The sequence below is a fragment of the Nymphaea colorata genome, chromosome 6 (genome assembly GCF_008831285.2).
Source record: "Nymphaea colorata isolate Beijing-Zhang1983 chromosome 6, ASM883128v2, whole genome shotgun sequence".
Taxonomy (NCBI): domain Eukaryota; kingdom Viridiplantae; phylum Streptophyta; class Magnoliopsida; order Nymphaeales; family Nymphaeaceae; genus Nymphaea; species Nymphaea colorata.
The window spans coordinates 23924503-23944079 of NC_045143.1; the positions used below are offsets into that span (position 1 = coordinate 23924503).

The 19577-nt window shown below is 34.0% G+C and overlaps 1 protein-coding gene across 6 annotated transcripts; it reads left to right on the top strand.

Moving 5' to 3' along the window:
• The first annotated feature begins 10655 nt into the window (after positions 1-10655).
• On the top strand, positions 10656-19033 carry LOC116255823 (WD repeat-containing protein 26 homolog). 6 transcript variants are annotated; one of them, XM_031631858.2, is made up of 6 exons: positions 10661-11177; positions 12267-13283; positions 15302-15403; positions 16936-17080; positions 17201-17562; positions 18653-19033. In XM_031631858.2, exons 2-6 carry the CDS (start codon positions 12492-12494, stop codon positions 18866-18868), a joined length of 1617 nt encoding a protein of 538 aa, XP_031487718.1. In that variant the 5' UTR covers positions 10661-11177; positions 12267-12491; the 3' UTR covers positions 18869-19033. The 6 variants fall into 6 exon arrangements, with proteins under 6 accessions (XP_031487719.1, XP_031487718.1, XP_031487717.1 ...); XM_031631857.2 differs by adding an exon at positions 11769-11841 and having other exon boundaries at positions 10690-11177; positions 16936-17562; XM_050078346.1 differs by adding an exon at positions 11769-11841 and having other exon boundaries at positions 10690-11177; positions 12372-13283; positions 16936-17562.
• The last annotated feature ends 544 nt before the right edge of the window (positions 19034-19577 follow it).

Sequence of the window (19577 nt, forward strand, 5' to 3'; positions counted from 1 at the left end):
TGCATAATTCGTTTTACGATACACTCAAGTAAATCATGTTTACAGGCAATTGAACAAAACAAGTGCGATAATGCAACTACAATCTTTGTTTTATGATACACTCAAACAAAATCGTGTTTAGGACGTGATAAACACTCAAAAAATTAAATGCAATGACGACATTGTACAAAGTGGTTTTACGATAAAAAGGCGTTTACTAAAAGGTGATAAGTTGTTAGACAAAACGGATTGCAATAATGCAAGTACATGATTCGCTTTACAATACACACTCAAATAAAATTATGTTTATAAGGATGCACTAAGCATTCAGAAAAATTAAATTTGACAATGACACCATATGGGTTGTTTTTATGATATAAAGGCATTTTCTAAGATGGAATAAGAAGTCAGATACAATATATTGCGATAATGCAATTGCAAGATTCGTTTTACGATGCACTCAAATAAAATCATGTTTATTAGGATGTTAAAAACACACAAAAATGAGCGATAATGACATTGTGTTATGTCTTTTAGCCTTCGGGCCATAGGAGGAATTGCCTAATTTCCCCTTTGTTCTTGAAATTGTTGCCCCATTTATTATCAAACTATCATTCTGTTGATAGAATGGTAACAAAGAAGGTAAATGTCATGCTAATCAAATTGTGTGAGCTTTTTAGAAAGTTATGTATGAATATTGTAATGAACAATAACTTGCAACAAATGGAAGAACAAATTACACTGACATTATATATTCCACCAATATCTTTTGATATCATGGTTCATTTAATAATCTACTTAGGATATGAAGTTCATTTAGGTGGACCAATCTAATATCATTGACGTACCCTACTGAGATGTGCATAATTTTAAAACTCAAAAGGTTAAATGCATATTCATACTGATTTTTAATTTTGTGTTTTACACATTGTAGGCACTCATTGAGGACAAAGAATTATATAGACAATATAAGCAACCATAAGGTCCTCTTGCAGAAGGATATTGGTAGATAAATGTTTGACATTTTATTCAACATATTATCAGGGTGTAAAGATAAGATTTAGCATACTAAAAAGGAATAATGAAGAAGTTGTTGTATATGTAGAAAATGAATCTATTGTGATTGGAACAAGTTGTCCATTAAGGGTATTCGAGTTGTTTTGTTCACTCTGAACACCTTAACCTATCAACAAGTGTATATTTACATACCATTGAATCATACGGTAGTGGAACCATATCTTGAACAATAACATAAGTTGCATTTACATATATTAATTTGTTTATTAAATATATATTCTATATGTCAATTAACTTATATGTATTTTTGTAGGTATCACTTGAGGTGGTTAGGCGTTAATGCTCCAAAGACTATGATATTGAATGTGTTCATAAAAAAACATTTCTAGATTAACTTCAAAACATTATATGTTTAGATACCTTATAAGTGTTAACTTAATTTATTGAATCAAGTCTCTTGAATCTAATAGACATATCGTCATTCTCATAGTTTGTCAACTATGTGACAATAAAAGTCCAGATATCCCATAAGACGTTGTATGGTTTTCAATTCTTGAACACAAATGCATTGAGATATAAAGGTCTTATAGCTAATAGGTTCAGGTTTTATATAAGAGACAAAGATTAAAAAAAATATGAAATACCAAAATATTGATGCATTTGTTCATGCACAGATTTATAATTTTTTAATACAAGAGATAAAAACTCATTAATGGTTGAAGTTATATATTATGGATTTCTTGCATATACTATTGATGTCAATTACAACAATAAGCTAAAATATGTTTTATGCAAATGTAAATGGTAAGATATACTTAATTCACATGACTGAAGCATTAAACAAGATAAGTTTAGGTTTATATGTATGAACATCAACTTTACATGTATGAAAGAGAAACCTTTTGTCCTAGCTTCTTAAGCACATAAGTTCTTTATGTAAAAGAGCTATAGAAAATAATTGGTATGTTGTTATTAAAATAAACTCTAGAGAACTATATGATATTTTATGAAAATAATAATTACGATATAGATCTACACAGCTCACCAAGTGTTGTTGTTGATAATGTTGATGATGATATGACTTGGGTTAGCAAGGATGTATAAGAGTTTGTGATTAATGATCCATCCAAGAATAATTGGTATGTTTTTTTATATATTATTGTTTAAACAATTTACTCATGATGTTCAGCTTGACACATTACATGTAAATACATCTCAAAGTGCTCTTTGTTGGATTTATTCATTGTTTTATTCATATCTCTCTATCTAAGCAGAATAAGTTGTTTATCTAACATTTTCTTGTTTTATATTTGTTGTATTTTATATGGTTTATCAACAACAATTTACACCATTGACTTTTGATATCACAAAAAAAGATGCTTAGAATGAAGCTAGTTCAATTTTATGTAAACAAAGTTGCAAAATATATGAGTTGTTTTTATTGTCTTTACTAACCACTTTTTATAGCACCTATAGGTTAAAGTGCCTCCAAAATGATTGGAACTCTAGACACTACAATGTTAAAGAGTGGCTAAAGGCACATGCTTCATGTGAACAAGTATAGTCAGTTAATCAGCATGAAGCACAATGGTTGACAGCATACATCGAAACCCACACTATTGACTTTTGATGAATAGATATTATTGATCAACTCATTTAAGGAAGAGCTTTGGCAGTGTGTGCAAGAAATTAATGTGTTCCACTATCCAGAATAGTTAACATCTAATATCAGCTTTTATGTGTTCAAAATAAGAGTAATTTGATATTGAGCAAAACCAGAAGGTTTGAGTACAAAAGTGGGTAATGAATGAATATACATGCTACCTCAAAAATTGGAGGTATCAATTGACAAAACTATTTAAACAGTTGCATACGAATGAATTGCATTGCAAGTATATTCCATATGATAAGTGGGAATTAATTATGAAGTTTCTTGATGAAGCTAAGTCAAAGCTATGCATTTCTTCTATAAAGTTATTAAATTCATTCATATCATAAATTTTAGTGAAGATATGCAAGCTATCATATTAGATATTTGGTGTAGTAGGAAATTAATGAAAGAAATGCATGTGTGCATACAATGCAAAAGTACCAACGCGCCATAGGTACATAGAGCTTTGTATGATTTAAGGTAAAAATGTATTTTTTCGTTGAAATTATTACAAAGTGTATATATATCTATATATATATATATTAAACTATAAATGAATGAGATAAACACATTATCTGTTCTCTTGTACCATTTACAAAAGATAGACCAGAACCCTTATGTGCTTAAGTTTTCTATTACAACTCGAAATAACACCAATGCAAGCTATTCTAACCTAAAACCAACAATGCCATTGTAAGCATTATGCACATTTATTTGTCATTTTCAGGTATCTATATATATATGTGTGTGTGTGTGTGTGTGTGTATGTATATATATTCACTTTGTATGTATTATTTGATAGAAAAAATTGAAAGAAATGGCAGCTAACTTTCTCTAAGGAGCATCTAATTCATCTGGAAACAACAATGTGCTATCTCAAGTGATGAGAGAAGATAGACATAGTCGGGTACATGTGGTAGGGCTAGGTGTGAAGCCTTCATAGTTCTCTAGTGTAAACTTGTCCATCAATATGCAGTATTTCAAGATCAAATCAATAATTTAGAAAGAAAAATAACTGTGCTTGGGGATAAATGCATTGGATGGATGAGCTCAATGCCAAATGTGTAAATCCCTAGAAGTTACAACCAAAATGAAGGGATAAGATTTGAAAATCTTTCCTGTTAAGATAAGGAGAAGTATCAGTTAGTTTTGATAAACTATTCACTTGCATAGATCAATCTCTACCTTCCCATCTTCTTACCAGCATGTTATCACCAAAAGCTGCAAGTGTCGGTTGAACTCCTACTGTTTATTCATTTGATCACTTGACAATTTGGAGGTAAGGAGAAGAAGGTTGGCATGTCATCCAAGGTAAGCTTTCCTCTCCAGCTCAAGTTCTTTTGTTTCTTCAAAACTTTTCTTCTTCTGATATCTTTTTTGTTACTTATTCTTTCTTTCATATAATTTGATCACTGAACAAAGAAAGGAAGAGCAAGACCTTCCTTTGAAGATGAGTTTGAGTGTTTCTTCTGTTCTTCTTTTATTTTATGTATTCTTTTTTTACACATCTAATTCTCCTTTACTTCTTCAATGGCTTTTTGTATTTGATTACATGATTAAAATCAAAGAGAAATAAAAGGTTGAAGGAAACTAGCCGGCCATTCAAGGTGAGTTGAGGGTATGTCTTCTCCTTTTTGTTCTTCTTTTTCTTCTCTATTCCACGTCTTACTCTTCTATTTCTTTTTCTTTAGCTCTTCTTCAAATTTTTATTTTGAACTTCAAGTTGCATGTTAGGGATTGAAAAAAAAAAGATCTAGAAGAGGCTTCATCATACCTAAGTTTGATAGAAGAAAAGAGGATGAAAGTAGAGAAAAACATCCTTAAGGTGAGTCAAGTATCTCTCACTTCTCCCTCCCTTTTTTCTAAATCTCATTTTCACTCTCTCACTTCTCGGTTTTTGTATGTCTCATGTTCCCTTTAAATTTTACCTTTCTCAAGTTCTATTTTAGTTTTCCACAGTTTTGCTTTTTTTCTTTTGCTTCTTCTCTACTACAATCCTGGAAAGAAATATGGAGAAAGAGAAGAACTAGCAGAGAGGAGCAGCATATCCCTCACAGCACATATGAAGAAGGCATCTCTACCTCTCTTTTATTTTCTCTCTCCTTTTTTTCTTCTTTTGTTCTTCCTTCATTCCATTCTATGCACATTCCCTTGCAACCCTTCTTTGTCTCCTCCTATTTTAGCAATTCACATTAGTTCCTCATCAATGTTATGTGTTTTCATATCTTTGATATGTTGAACACATGTAGATACATGAATTTATTTTCTTAGTCATATTCGTGACCTAGTGTAGATCACTTTGTTACTTTAACATTTGATATGTATTCTTTCTAGGTTGCATTATTGATATTTATGGTGGATGAGTTCTTTTTGGGTGATGCTTATTCTTTTAATTGTTAGTTTAATTTTACCACATGTTTGGCTTGTTTACATGAAGTCAATCCCTTCTTTCTCCATGGAAAAGATATCTTTATATAATCAGTTAAAGTGATAAAGCATTAATTCTAACTAATCAAAATCTTGCAATGAGGGCTTCAGTGAAAGAAGTTTTTTGCAACTACATTGCACAAATGCTGCAATTGACACATATTTCAAAAAACACCAACATATATTGGTGACCTATGTAAGCGTAGTTGTCACTTTAAACAACTGTGGGACATGTACTTTTTTAAGTCATAATGCACTGAACAATTTGAAAATAGATATAATAAAATGATAAGGTTATATCTCAGGTTGGAAAACATTGAATGAGCTACAAACTTATGAAAAGAAAGAGACGTAATATAAACCCTATTGTAGCAATGTTTTTATGGCAAAAATGTCTAAAACCTAGTAAGGTAAAAAACATGAATAGTTAATACAAACTGGATGAATGAACATATTTAATGAATTTATCATAAAATATGGTGAGACCATTGGTAGAAAACAATACTATAAAAAAAGTAAGATTTCAAAATGAATAATGAAATTCTACTTAATAAGACATAACGTTTTATGGAACATTATTTTTGAGATATGTTTGTGACAATGATGCTTTTTCACTGCTTTACTCAGCCAACTTGATGGTGAGGTTAAAGTATATATTGTGAGCTTGGTAATGGAAGGTGAACATATATATAAAGCTGACCCAATTGATAAGGAATGCATAATTTCATATGATATGAAGAACCAACATTTCTAAAGTTGTCAAACCAAACTATTCGAATCTTTGGGTCTTGTATGTCACCATATGCTTATAGTACTTATCACAGAAAAAGTATATAAACTACCGCATGCTTATACACTTATAAGATGGACTATACAGGCAAAAAAAGGTGTGAACCTTTCAACTAGCGAAGCATAACTAAATGCAAAACCATCCTCGCTAATAAAGAAAAGTATCCTTCATTGGAAGGCAAACAATTGTATTTGAAACATGATGTGTTAAATAGATGTGACGAATTATTTGCAACATTTGAAAAATATAAAAATTAATCACCTAGAGTCAATTAACAAAATGTCAAGTGTGTCAACGCTATGGGTGATCACAGTGAGCATCAAAGTGTGAATAAAATGCAAGGTCCTAACCATTCATGTGCAAAAGAAGTTATGAGTGAATTCTTTTAGGCATCCATGAAAGTAAATTGTATAGACATTGTACAGCTTGTGGTCTACATGAACATTATTCTTATATATGTAGTTTAAGCATGAAGGCAAGGTAAAGTTGCATACTTCATGTATATAAAAACTTCATAAACATAGTACTAGGACTTATTTGATGTCTTTATAGAAAACTTCAATTGATGGAGAGATTGTGGGATGACAAGTGTGCCATTCATGTAGAGAAACTAACCATAATAAACAGAATTATTCAAAATTAAAATATGCAGCAAGTAATGACATGTTTGTAGATGTTTTCAATATAAATCACCAATATAGAACCAATACTTAATTGAATTGATATTGCTATGTAAGCACTTAAATGACATAGCACATGTTTGTTGCACTCACACAGTAATTCTTGCACTCACACAAAAAATGTATTTTCATGTGTAGGGGCGAGTGGTCCTTCATGATGTTGATATTGCTAGATCTCTTGCTACACATTGATATTGCTACATAAATAACCAAAATAAATTTAACATTCTATTTTATTCTTGAATAAAATATCATTTACAGTTAGTGAACATTAGGCTAAAATTCTTAATAGAAAATACTAACTGAATCTCCCTAAGTGTGATGCAAAATATGCCAATGCAGTTTACACTTTTTCCAACTTTGTAATAATATCATTACTCAAGTTGAAGGGGGAGCAAAAGCCATGAAAGCTTTTGCCATACTAGATTATGATAATGTAGTGTTACTAATGTGTGTTATATTAGAGTGTTTTGTATAGTTGTTGAATGTTTTGTATAATTGTTAATGCAATGTTATATTTGAATGTTTATGCTACTGTTGATGCTAAGGTATTGATATGTATGTGGAAATTCAATGAGCAGAGAACAATGGTGAGAAAAATGTACATGATAAGTAAGTGACAGCCAAGTGGTTGTTTGAATTATGAAACAAACAAGTTAAAGGTTGTTCAACCACCATTTAAATTTTATGTATGTATAGGGTGTGCTTGCTTTATTCATGGTTCCAAGGATTGCAGAAAAAGAAAAAAAAAATGTAATGTGATTGATGAAGAGGATGAAATGGCGAGTCACCTTCTTTTTTGTTCCAAGCTCGGCATTCTAGGGGATGGAAGAACATGCACAAACATCATTTGCATGACCTGCATTCGCATTGATGCATAATTTACAAAATATACATTTAGCAAACATGATTTGTGAATCAAATGTCCTCTCACATAACATCTTATGGTTTAACCTTTTGATGATAGGGCTGATGAAAATTTTTGATGGATTGTAGTTCTTATAAAATATAGACTGACCTCCCAATGAAACACAACTCTTAAGTTATAGCATTCTACCCACTAAGCTGTCCAATGGGGCTGGTATGGTGGTCAAAATTTGCACTTGCCATGAAAAGGTAAGAAAAACATGTGATTATAATAAAAAGAAGTTTTTCTAGCAATACAATTAGAAAGACAAAATCATAAAAGGAGCAATGTATTGACTGTTAGATGCATTCCCAATATCAAAGAAGTTTATAGTAGACAATTTAATATAACTGTACATTTCATAAAATGTGATGTCTTTTCCCTTCACCTTAAACATGTAGACCTCACGATTACATATAAAATTTACATAAAAGTATTGCAAGTGTAAGAGAGATAGAGTGAATTAATTATATGTCTCAATGTTGTTACACATACAAGCATTATCTCCTACTCATATTTATACTGATATTTACAATATTTAGACTGTTTATGCGTTCAATTATTTATTCATCATGGCGCAGTGTATGGTAGCTCCATCATCACATATAGTCAATTCTTCGAGTTTTTTACTCATATTAAGTATCTCTTTTCATGCATTCTCCAGTTTGTTGATAAAAATGTAGGTTGTCTTCTTTTGACATATGCATACCATATATATTACATTGCCATTGAAAAAAATTGAAACAGATAGCTAGTCGATAGCAATTAGAAATACCATTAAACAATTTAAATCATATTACTTAATTGTCACACCTGTAAAAAAGTCTCTCTAACTTTCGACCATGTCTTATTGTACAAATTGATAAATAGCTCACAATTACAGCGACAATTTCAACAACCAAAGGCACCTCCCATTCAACAATGTTATTAAATACTAAATAAACATAGATTATCTTAAAATAAAAAAGTTTGTCCCGATCAATAAATATAGCTCATCAAAATCAACCCATAGTCCAAAATAATGAAGAAGAGCAGCTCATTCCAATCAGTATATTCATCGAGAACTGTAATGATCCATACACATCAAGTTAAAGGTACATTATGTGTTCATAATTGAGAAGATGGAGTTTCATCTAATTCATTCAAGTAATGGTAGTATATTTCTTGACCTCATATAGCAAGGCTTTGGTCAAGTTAATATACCATGACATATGAAGTTTCCTTAGTAAACAATGTATAGGATGAACTGCTACCTTGAATGTGACAAGTAAAATATTTTTTTAAGTTACTTGTGCTACTCTATGAACCATATCTTCAATTTAAACTTATAAAATGTGATCATTGTTAGGAGATTTTATTCAGATTAATGTAGACAATAGTGATAAAGAAGAGCAGCACATTCATGTGGAGAGTCTATCATTTCCATGATGATTCTATCTAGTTACAAGTCCATGAACACATGAAGTTCCTCCCTAATATTTATACAGAATATATACACATATATTGTTGATTTTGAGCTTGGAACTATGACTATACAAAGAGGACCATGAAATGAAGGACATAACTTGCTTTTTGTTATTTTTGACCAACTTTAGAGCCTATATGTTTTGAATGACAATTTAACTTGTATATTATATCATATTCTTTTTCTCCACATAATGTTATTGGGAAGCATTAAAATGCTACAAATGGAGGACAAGCACTACAGCAAGGATAAAAAATTTGCTCTAACTCTCATATATACAATTTACAATTTTCAAATCCTTGCAGTAGTTATTCACGGTTCTTGTATGTACTAAATCAGTTTAGTAGGAATCTATCTATAGAACCAATTTTGGGAGAACACATTGTAAAAGAAGATTGATATAATTTCAAGTAACCATTCACCATTTTGCTTTAAAGTTCAGACTAGAATACTTATAAAGGTAAATTAAAATGATTCAAAGATGTCAATGATAGACAGCAATTGGGGGAAGGTGCCTGCTGGACAATGTGTCCTCAACAGCAGCAGGGAGGATGGGTCGATAGGGGCAGCAACCTCAGTAGCACGGAGATATGCACATATGATGGGTTTAACAGGGAAAGGGGGAAAGGCATGAAAGAGATGAGAGAGAGTGGGCAGAGGAAAATAGATAAAAAAAGTTAGATTTTGTTACAAGTTGCCCGCCTAATGAGCCAGACATTGATATCAGTTGGTCGGTGTCTTTTGATTGAACCACTCATATCGATGAGTCAGATTGATTTGCTTATTGAGTTAAATCCAGATATCCTCTCTCTTCATATATATATATATATATATATATATATGAGTAATTGGTGACCCTGACTATCTAAAGTCTCTCATCCATCTTAATAGGTCATTCATTCGAAGCAGATGGATAGTTGAAAGAAAAACAAAAAGAAAAAAAATGTGAACTGATACTAGATGATAATGTATTCATGTTCTTGTTTTTATTTTAACCATCCGTTATATTGGATCACACAATCCTAATTAGATGTTTGGGTGATTCTATTCAGAGTCACCATTCAATTTTCCTATATATATATAATTGGTGCCTCTAGCTTTTTAGGGTCACCTAATACTCTAAACAAGGTCGTCCATCTCAATTAGATGAATGATGGAGAGAAAAAATAAAGAGAAAACTAATATTAAATGATGAAAATGTTCATCACACTTTTTCTCCTTGTTTGTCTTTTAACCATCTATCATATTGAAGGGAATAACCTTAATTAGATAGCTGGGCAACTCTGAAAAGACAAAGTCACCGTTCAATTTTCTTATAAATAATATATTGTTAAATTGTAAAAGGTACCATCTGTTGCTAAAAATGTTGCAAAAAGTGATTCCATTGCTCAAACATGTCCAAACAATTAGCTGTCACAAATATACATTTTCCAATGGTTTTTAACGACTTAAAATAAAAAATAACCTTCTCCATAGAGGTGGCCAATTAATTTCAATCCTCTCACACACACACACACACACACAATATCCCTTTACTTGTTTAAACGTTTACGAGGATATGCTGATTCGTCCTTGGAACGTAGGATAGGAAACCTATTGATGGCAGTTTACTATACCACGCTTGAGACCAACGGAAGAAAGAGGATCATTTTCTCAGCTCCTTATTGTTCAAATATGTTTCCTTCACGCTAGTACTTGCGGTCTCTCGTTCACATACGAAATGCCCTCTAACCTTTCTTTTACTTAAAATAATATTTAAATACTTTGTTTGTTCTTTTTTTATTTATTTGCCTTGTTCTGCAGACAGGTTGAATTTGGTGTCTTGTTTCCACATGGAGGCGTAAATAAAGACGTGTGAAGGAGGGAAGAGAGGGGGGAGGGAGAATTCTGGGTTGATGTCTTGTTTCCCTTCTTTTTCTTGATTCTCAATGCAAAAGCGAGAGAGAGAGAAAGGGAGAAAGAGAGAGAAAGTCTTGTGGGATACGCCGTCAGATAAGCGGGGATGAAGGGTAACTGAGGGCTTTTGGTCTTTTTCCTGTCCTCTTGCGTTACCTCCTCTTCGTTTTCCAGTCGGGTCTCAATCTTGTCTGCTTGCCCTTTGAAGAATCAATCCCTTCCGGGGGAAAAACCCGTAGTTGGTCTTCCTTCTCCATTATTCAACAATCCCAATTCATTTTTTGGTTTCTTTCTGCTATCTCTTCAATGGATATGTAATTCATTCGGCGTTCATAGATCTGTGCAATCGTATCCTGTGATTTAAGGTTAGGCGTTAACCACCGATCAACCTATTAAAGTAATCGTTTTCGTTATATTCCTTGTTCATTTCTTTTCTTTGTGCTTTCCTGTTTTCTTGTGTTTCCATTTATTTGCCTTTTCTGCTTTCTTGTGTGCGCGTGTGTGCGTGTGTGTGTTAATCACCTTGCTTTTCCTATGGTGAATCTTCTTTACACTGTGTTCTGCTCCTCGCTCTGGCTTTTTCCATTCTTTCAGTCTGTTTATCCTTCCATTTGCTTGTTGTTGAAAATATTTTTCCAGAGTCAGATTCCTTTATTTATATCACTGTGCATTTATTTGAGGGTTCATTTCCTTTGTTCTTGGGATATGTATGGGTTCACTTATTTTCTTCAAGATGTCCTTCAAGTTCTCATGTTTGCAAAGAGGCATTGCTGATTGTTTGGTTATTTAATGAATCACCTCATAATTGATGGTTAAATTGGTGCACATGTTTGTCCACTGAATCTATTTATTGTATATACAAACTGAGCTTTGGAAATGAAGGTACATAGAAGAGTCACTTGGTCGCCGTCAAAATCTGCATTATCGACTAACTCGATTTCTATTTCTCAATGTAGACCACATTGATTCAGCAAGGGGCCTACAACAGTCACAGGACAACGTGAATATGCGAGCCATTTGCTAAGTAAAGTAGTGTGAAATGTTCCTTCAGCTACATCTTAAAACAACTTATAGGGCATATGTAGGCTATGACCCATTTTTCTCATTGTAGGAATCTAATGAAAGGTTTTTTGCCTCCTTGATTATGCTCATCTTGTCTTCTCATGGTTCTAGATAGGCAATGCCACATTTTTACCGTTTGTTATTTAGTCAATGATTGCATGTTGATGATAATGCACTTCTTCCTGGATCTGGGTTTATTTATTTTTGTTTGATGTAGATAGTTTTTTTTTTGTCATGATAAGGTGCTAGCTCTATGTTATTGTCATATGGTGGTAGAACCACATGGTCACAAGTACTTGTCTAGTACAGAGAAGTTACAACTACAAGTGTCCATGTGGGGACACATTAGTGTTCTTTCTATGTGCATTATAGAGATTTAATTTTTCTTTCAGATGCTGTTGTACTGGACCTCTGTATAATCAACTGTACATGTTGAAAGTTCATGGTTTTGCTGCTCAAGTTTTGGAATCATAATCTAGCTGTATGTTCCCATTCAGGAGATATGATGTTAACCTTGTAAGTTGTTGCAAGGCATTTGATTAAACTTCATTCTCTGCTCCATCTGCCTACTTGGTGCTAGGCCATTTATGGGATAAACTGTGGCCTTTGCACATTTCATGGGAGGTGTAGAGGACAATGAACCACCTTTGAAACGTGTCAGATCATCACCTGAAGAATTGAGGAGTGTCTCAAAGAACTCGTCTCTTATAGAGCCTATTGGCTCTTTTGGAGACACAATGGCAAAATCTTTACCTTATGTAAGGAACGAGACAGTCGGTTCTATGGGTGTTATAAAAAAGGTGGAATTTGTCAGGATAATTACAAAGGCTCTCTATACCATGGGTTATGAGAAAAGTGGTGCACTTCTGGAAGAGGAATCTGGAATACCACTACATTCACCCACTGTCAGCTTGTTCATGCAGCAGGTTCTTGATGGAAACTGGGATGAAAGTGTCACCACATTGGGAAAAATTGGACAGTTGGAAGATAGTGTATTCAAGTCTGCAACTTTTTTGGTATTTGAGCAGAAGTTTTTTGAGCTTCTTGAAAATGGTGATGTTCTTGATGCATTGAAGACACTGAGAATGGAAATTGCACCTCTATGTATAAAGAAGGATAGAGTGCACGAGCTTGCAGGTTGCATTATATCTCCTTCTCTATGTAATGAACTTGTGCTTGGAAACAAGGGTCTGCTGCATCGAAGTACGCGCTTCAGGCTTCTTGAAGAACTGCAGAAGTTGCTTCCTCCTGCTGTTATGGTACCTGAAAGGAGGCTGGAGTATCTGGTTGAACAGGCTCTTACTGTGCAAAGAGAATCATGCATCTTCCACAACTCTGTGGATAGTGCACTTTCTCTCTACACTGATCATCAGTGTGGGAGAGATCAGATTCCCACCAAGACAATTCAGGTCAGAGTTTGTTCCTTTGTTTCAAAATGACTTATCTCAATAATTCCATGGGTCTGACCGTCTGAGTGCCTTTGTTTGGTTAAAATAGATTGTCAATAGTAGACGTAAGTGATCTTTTCCTCTTCTCTTGTTTGAGCTTTGAGCTACTATTCAGCACTTAGTAATTATAAAGTACACTTGTTAACTAAATGATGAAGAATTTTTTTCCTTATTTGAAGAGACTGGTGACTTGCATACATGCTCAAGTTTTCAGTAGCATTGGATACTAATATTCAGATTATAATCTTGCAGTGTTACTGTACTTGATTCACAATAACATTTTTATGTCTACAATTACTTTCTATATATTTTAGTTGTTGCATTTGAATATTATCTACTTCGAGTGACTATCCCTTACTAGTCTCTTGAGGGGCTTCATTGACTTGTGTCTGACTTCCAATTTTAATACATTCTAGATATTGGATGGAAGATCATCAGATTAGTTAATAAATAATACGATCTTGATGGTTGAACTTGTCTAGCATGCCTTTTCCTCTTTTCTGTTGACTGGATCTCGTTTTCTCACTTCTTGGTAATTGAAATTGATACATAGGGGTGCTATGGGAGCCACAGGAAAGCATTTGCATGACTTATCCACTTGCTGACAAGAGCTGAGAGTCTTCAACTTTCTTGACTTTTCAAAGAAGTGGTGAAAGTACCTTTGGATGTTGTAATGCTGAGATAGTACTAGTCCACTAGAATCAATTTATGGATATGCTTCTGTAGTCAGACAATGATCCTGTGTATTAATAATTTTGCTGGTATCTTCATCGTCCAACTGTGTGAATTCTTTGTTTTCTTTCCTTGAGGTTTCTGCACAGGAGATTCTAGTATTTTTTTTAAACTTTAAAGTTTAGATACTTTTTGTTAGATTATTTATGGAAGTGGATGTTCTTATTGGTCATTTGGTTTGCTGGTTTCCTACCTTAAGAGTCTCACGTTTAGGCTGAAGTACTTACATAGGATGTTGGTTATTGCATGAAGTTGGTGTAATTTTACTTCGCAGCAAACTAAATAGAGTGCAAATGTGTTACATTGCACCCACCTGTTTTCGTTGTTAATATCTTTTAGATCATATATGCTTAACTGTATTCTTTATTTTCCTTATTTTGTTCTTGTCAGCAGAAAAGCAGTAAACTGCTATCTGCCATCCAATATGGGATAGGAGTCTGATCACAAAATATTGGCCCAGACAGCAAGATGCAATTCCGTGATTGTCAAAAATATTGCTGAATTTTCCAAAAAAGAAAATGCAAGAAACAGAGTAGGAAAAAATTTGATATTTGAAAAAATACTAAAAAGAAATAGTACATTTTTAATTTTTATTATGTTTTTAAATATATTTTAAACAGTTATGTTTCTTTTATTATTTTAGTAACTATTTTAGATTTGATCAATGATTTTGCAAGATAATTAATATAAAGCTCAAATTTCAATTTTTTTTCCAAATCTTTTTAAATTTTTAAATTCCATGACTTTGATAAAGAACAAACATACAATTTAATGCCCGAGAAAAATCTTGTTGGTAAAGAATAATGTTTGTGATAATGTTTTAATCTATGGCTACAATGAGGCCATATGATGAGTGAAATGATCAAAGTATCACTGTGGAGCTATTGTCTTTTAGTGAAATTTGTTTAGCTAGAGCTTGAGCTTGCATTAGTAGAGGCTTATAGCCTCATGTTATTAAGTTGGATCTTTCTAGAGTTGGACCTGGTGACTTTTTCTTTTTCCTTTTTTTTCTTAAGATTAGCTTGGTGCAACTCTCTATGGTTATTGTCCATGTCAGATTTCCTGGTATGCGTGTTGCATGTTCCAGATATTTAGCTTTATCAATAGATTTTTGCCTTCTATTAAAGTATTGTATGTACTTCTCATTGTCATTAAGTAATATATGTTTTGTATTTTGAAATGTATATTTACTTTCCTGCTTCTTTATTCTTGTGTTTAGATTGAACATTGTTGTTGCTTGTTTTCAGGTGTTGCAAAAACACCGTGATGAAGTCTGGTTTTTACAATTTTCCCATAATGGGAAGTACTTGGCTACAGCATCTCAGGACTGCACGACAATGATATGGAAGGTGACCATGCTCTATTTAGTTTAGAATCTAGATAATAGTTTTGGTCACAGCTTTTAGTTACATGAAGGCATTTTTGTTACCAAAATGTCTTAAAATTGACATTTTTATATATGCATTACTGCTGTTTGATATCAAAGGTTTTGGTTGTAGGTGATCTTTTGAATGCTTCGGGAAATACATGGCGTAAAAGAACAATAACATGAGGAAAATTTTATCTTCTTCTACTAAGGGACTTAGTGGATAATTTTATCTCACGATTGATGTCATGTTGTGCGAACTCTTTTCAGTTAAGAGTCAAGTGTGGAATTTGAACATATCTAAGGGAATTGGATGGTATTTGATATAATGTAAAATGAATTGTCTCTTGGAATTGTGGTAAGGAATGTTGTACATATTGCTGTAATTGGAAGAGCCTACAGGAGTTCATACCTGACTAGGAGAGTCATCTTAGATTCTTAAGGCTTTTGGAGGACACAAGCTATGTTCCAAAGCTTGAGGTACCGAGTCAGACAAGTTTGGACATTTGACACTGACACACTCGTTCATTAGTCAGAATATGGCATTTTTTCAAGTTATATATGGAAATTTGAACCTAACATCTCTCTCTCTCTCTCCCCCCTTCTCTGTGAGAGGGATAATACATCACCTGCTGTCCGCCTGTCCCTTTTCTTTTCTGAAAATTGGAGGCAGAGGAGGAAAAGAAAGGGCAATATATTTTATATCCTTTGTCTAACCAATCTTCTGGATTAAAGAGAGAGGGCAGAACATGACTTGCCTTTCCCTCCTTTGTCTTGATGCAATGGAAGGAAAGTAGAAGAAGCCCCTTCTCCCCATTTGTCTGCATCCCAATTCTTCAGGTCAGTGAATCTTCTTCTTACTGCCTCCTTTTTCCTGGAAATTTCAAAAAGACAAAGGGAGAGTAACGCCTCCTTGGGGTTTGGGGTGGTTGTTGGGGGGGGGGGGTGGTTGGTGGGTGGTGGGGAGGATGGATTCCAGTCGTACTATATATATAGCACTGTGGTAGACCATTGCTTTATTTGGTAGCCTTCATTCTTGAAAATGGAAAAGAGCCAACATTTATTTGTCTTAGTTGGCAGCTTATAATCATTTGACTTCACAAGGTTGAATGGTTAAAGACAGTGCACATAATGCTTATATAGTCATATGTTTAAACACATCTAACTATTTAGTCTTTCATGTGTCCTACTTTGAGTGTTTACCATTTATGCTATCTAATATTATATGCTTGTGTCAAGTGTCCAGTGCACATAATGCTCATGGATGTCTACTTTGACCTGCTTTATTGATCATGGGTTGAGTTGGTCCAAAGCTGTTTATTATCTATAATTGTATTAAAGTATGTCAAATCCAAAATCAATCTTATTGCTGTCTGGAGAATGCATGCCTGTGGCTCTTAAAAACTTTGAACTTGTTGGAGCACTTCTTTGTGATGCATGTAAATTTTGAGTGTATTGTTTTAATTATATGCAAAATTTTGAATATTGATGCAGTCACTTCTTGTGTACATTCAGATAAACAACCACTCTGAGGTGTCATTGAGGCATGTATTAGCAGGACATCGCAAACCAGTGTCTTTTGTCTCATGGAGTCCTGATGATCATAAGCTGTTGACTTGTGGCATTGAAGAAGTTGTCCGTTGCTGGGACATTGAATCTGGTAATTGCTTGCAAATATACGAGAAAAGTGGTCTTGGCTTGGTCTCATGTGGGTGGTTCCCAGGTGGCACGAAGCTATTTACTGGTGTTAATGATAAAAGTATTTGTGTATGGGATTTAGATGGAACGGAGGTCGATTGGTGGAAAGGTCAGCGTGCTGTTAAGATGTCTGACATGGTGTTCATGAAAGAAGGAACTATGATAAGCATGAATAAGGAGACTAGCATTCTTTTGCAGAATAGGGAAACAAGGGCTGAGAGGGTAATTCTAGAAGACAATTCTATTACTTCATTTTCAATATCAAAAGATGAAAGGTACATACTCGTGAATCTGTCAAATGAGGAGATTCACTTATGGAGCATAAAAGATGATCCAAGGCTCATGGCCAAATATAAAGGGCACAAGCGTACTCGGTTGGATATACGTTCTTGTTTTGGTGGATCAGAGGAATCATTTGTTGCTAGTGGTAGTGAAGATTCACTGGTACATAATCCCCCCTCTTCCTCTTTCTCTCTGGTGGTTACAATCATTTTTTAGTGTTTACATTGAATATTTTGTGGATCCGAAAAATTGTTCTACAAATCTTTTTTGCATAGTGTGCATTCATTAATGTTAATTTGAGGGACATTTTTTGAAAATTTAAGTAGATGCTCAAAACATTGTTAGAATTTTCCACTATAAACTTGTTTTTCTAGTCTAGAAATTATCTGAATTTTGTTAAAAGTGAACCACAGTGTTCACATCTAGAAAGCTGATTGATACACGTTGCCTATAACTATGACATTTTACTTGCAGGATATCATATATTTAATGATACAACATACAAGCTGCAGTCTTGTTAGCTCACCGCTTAACTGTAGCTAAAGTTTGTTGATTTGGTGCGTAGTTTCTGTTGGCTTATCTAATGTAAGTTGATAGTTGAGACAAGAAGGGGATCTGCCAGGCCATCTGTATAATGCCGGTTGCAGTTCTACAAGTCTCTTTCACAGTGCTTGAGATAACAGTGTAGTTTGACTGCCCTACAGCTAGGGCGAGTCTAAATGTACACTAGAAAGCTTCATATGTTCCCTTTCCTATTTTATGGTGGAATACCTGTCTGTTGTTTCTTCATGCCTTAGACGTGAATCGCCTGGGGACGTGGAGTGAATTTTGGTGACCATAGTCTGCAGGTTCATTACCTTGTACCTGTTTCAAGATCTGATGTAGCAAACTGATAATTGTTTAGTATGCTAACCAATACATAAACTTTCTGTGATACTGGTAAAATCTGGCTTTGCTGGATGGTGGTGTAGGTGGTTTAGGATCTCAATGCCTTCTCTGATGCACTGTGCATGACATAGACATTTTTTCATGGAGCTGACGTTGACCAATCAAATATTATGTAGGGTTTGTTTTATTTGGATGTTTAATGAAACAAAATTAGTTCGTTCATTGGATGGTAATTGCGGATATTTCCTCGTCTTCTTACCTTTTGCTTTATTAGCTCAAATTGTACTTTGCTTAGTCTTCTCTTTCTTTTTTCTCCCTTTTTTTTATTTTTTGGGGTTGTTGGCGGTGTTGCATGCGGGTTCAGGTTTACATATGGCACAGAGGTACAGGAAAGCTTCTGGAGAAACTTCCAGGGCATTCAGGAGCTGTGAACTCTGTGAGTTGGAACCCTGTCAATCCACACATGTTTGCATCAGCAAGCGATGATTGGACTGTACGAGTTTGGGGTCTTAGTGATTCTGATTTGAGGCTTGTGAATGGGTGTTCCAGTAATGGCCACATATGCAATGGAGTTGGATGATGACACAAATTTAATTGCATTTAGAAGAGGAATCGGGTATGTTTTATTTCTTTTCTCATTGTATACATCCACTTTTTTCCTTTACATGGCGAATGTAGCAAACAATGTGTAAAATATGGACGCCAATAAGTTCTGTTATGATGAATCCTTTCCAAATTCTCTCTAGTACTATCTTAACTAAATCAGTCTCAGTTTTATGTTTGGCTGAAAATAGTTGCTGTTTGAGCATGTTCAAAGTTCAGTTTGCAAGGTTGCCCCTGCCTGCCCATGGCACTATATCAATGTGAATCTCTGAGACGAACTTGCATAGCACAGTATCATGTCTCCCTAATTCGATCTAATATAAGTGCAACGGTCTCTTGAAAATTTTCCTATTTTTTTTGTCTGTTAGTTGGCTGTCTTTGTTCTCGCTATTTTTTTGAATTGAATGCTTGCATTCAGAAACATTTATTAAATGAACTTTTGTTGTGGGTGCATTTCTGCACAGAAATATTATGTTTTAGACGTTTTTCAAGAACCGTGTAGAAGGTTTCTGTGCTCTAGGATCTGGTGGGGGGTGTTGGTTCTTGATTTTTGTAGACAGGTGTAATGTAGACGATGGTCATACCTTGGTACTTGAGTTGGTGCGATGATGTCGATGTATTTTCCTGATCTGGTCTTTTGAATACTAAGGATTACCTAGCAGTAGCCTGTGAGCCTATTTGGGAAA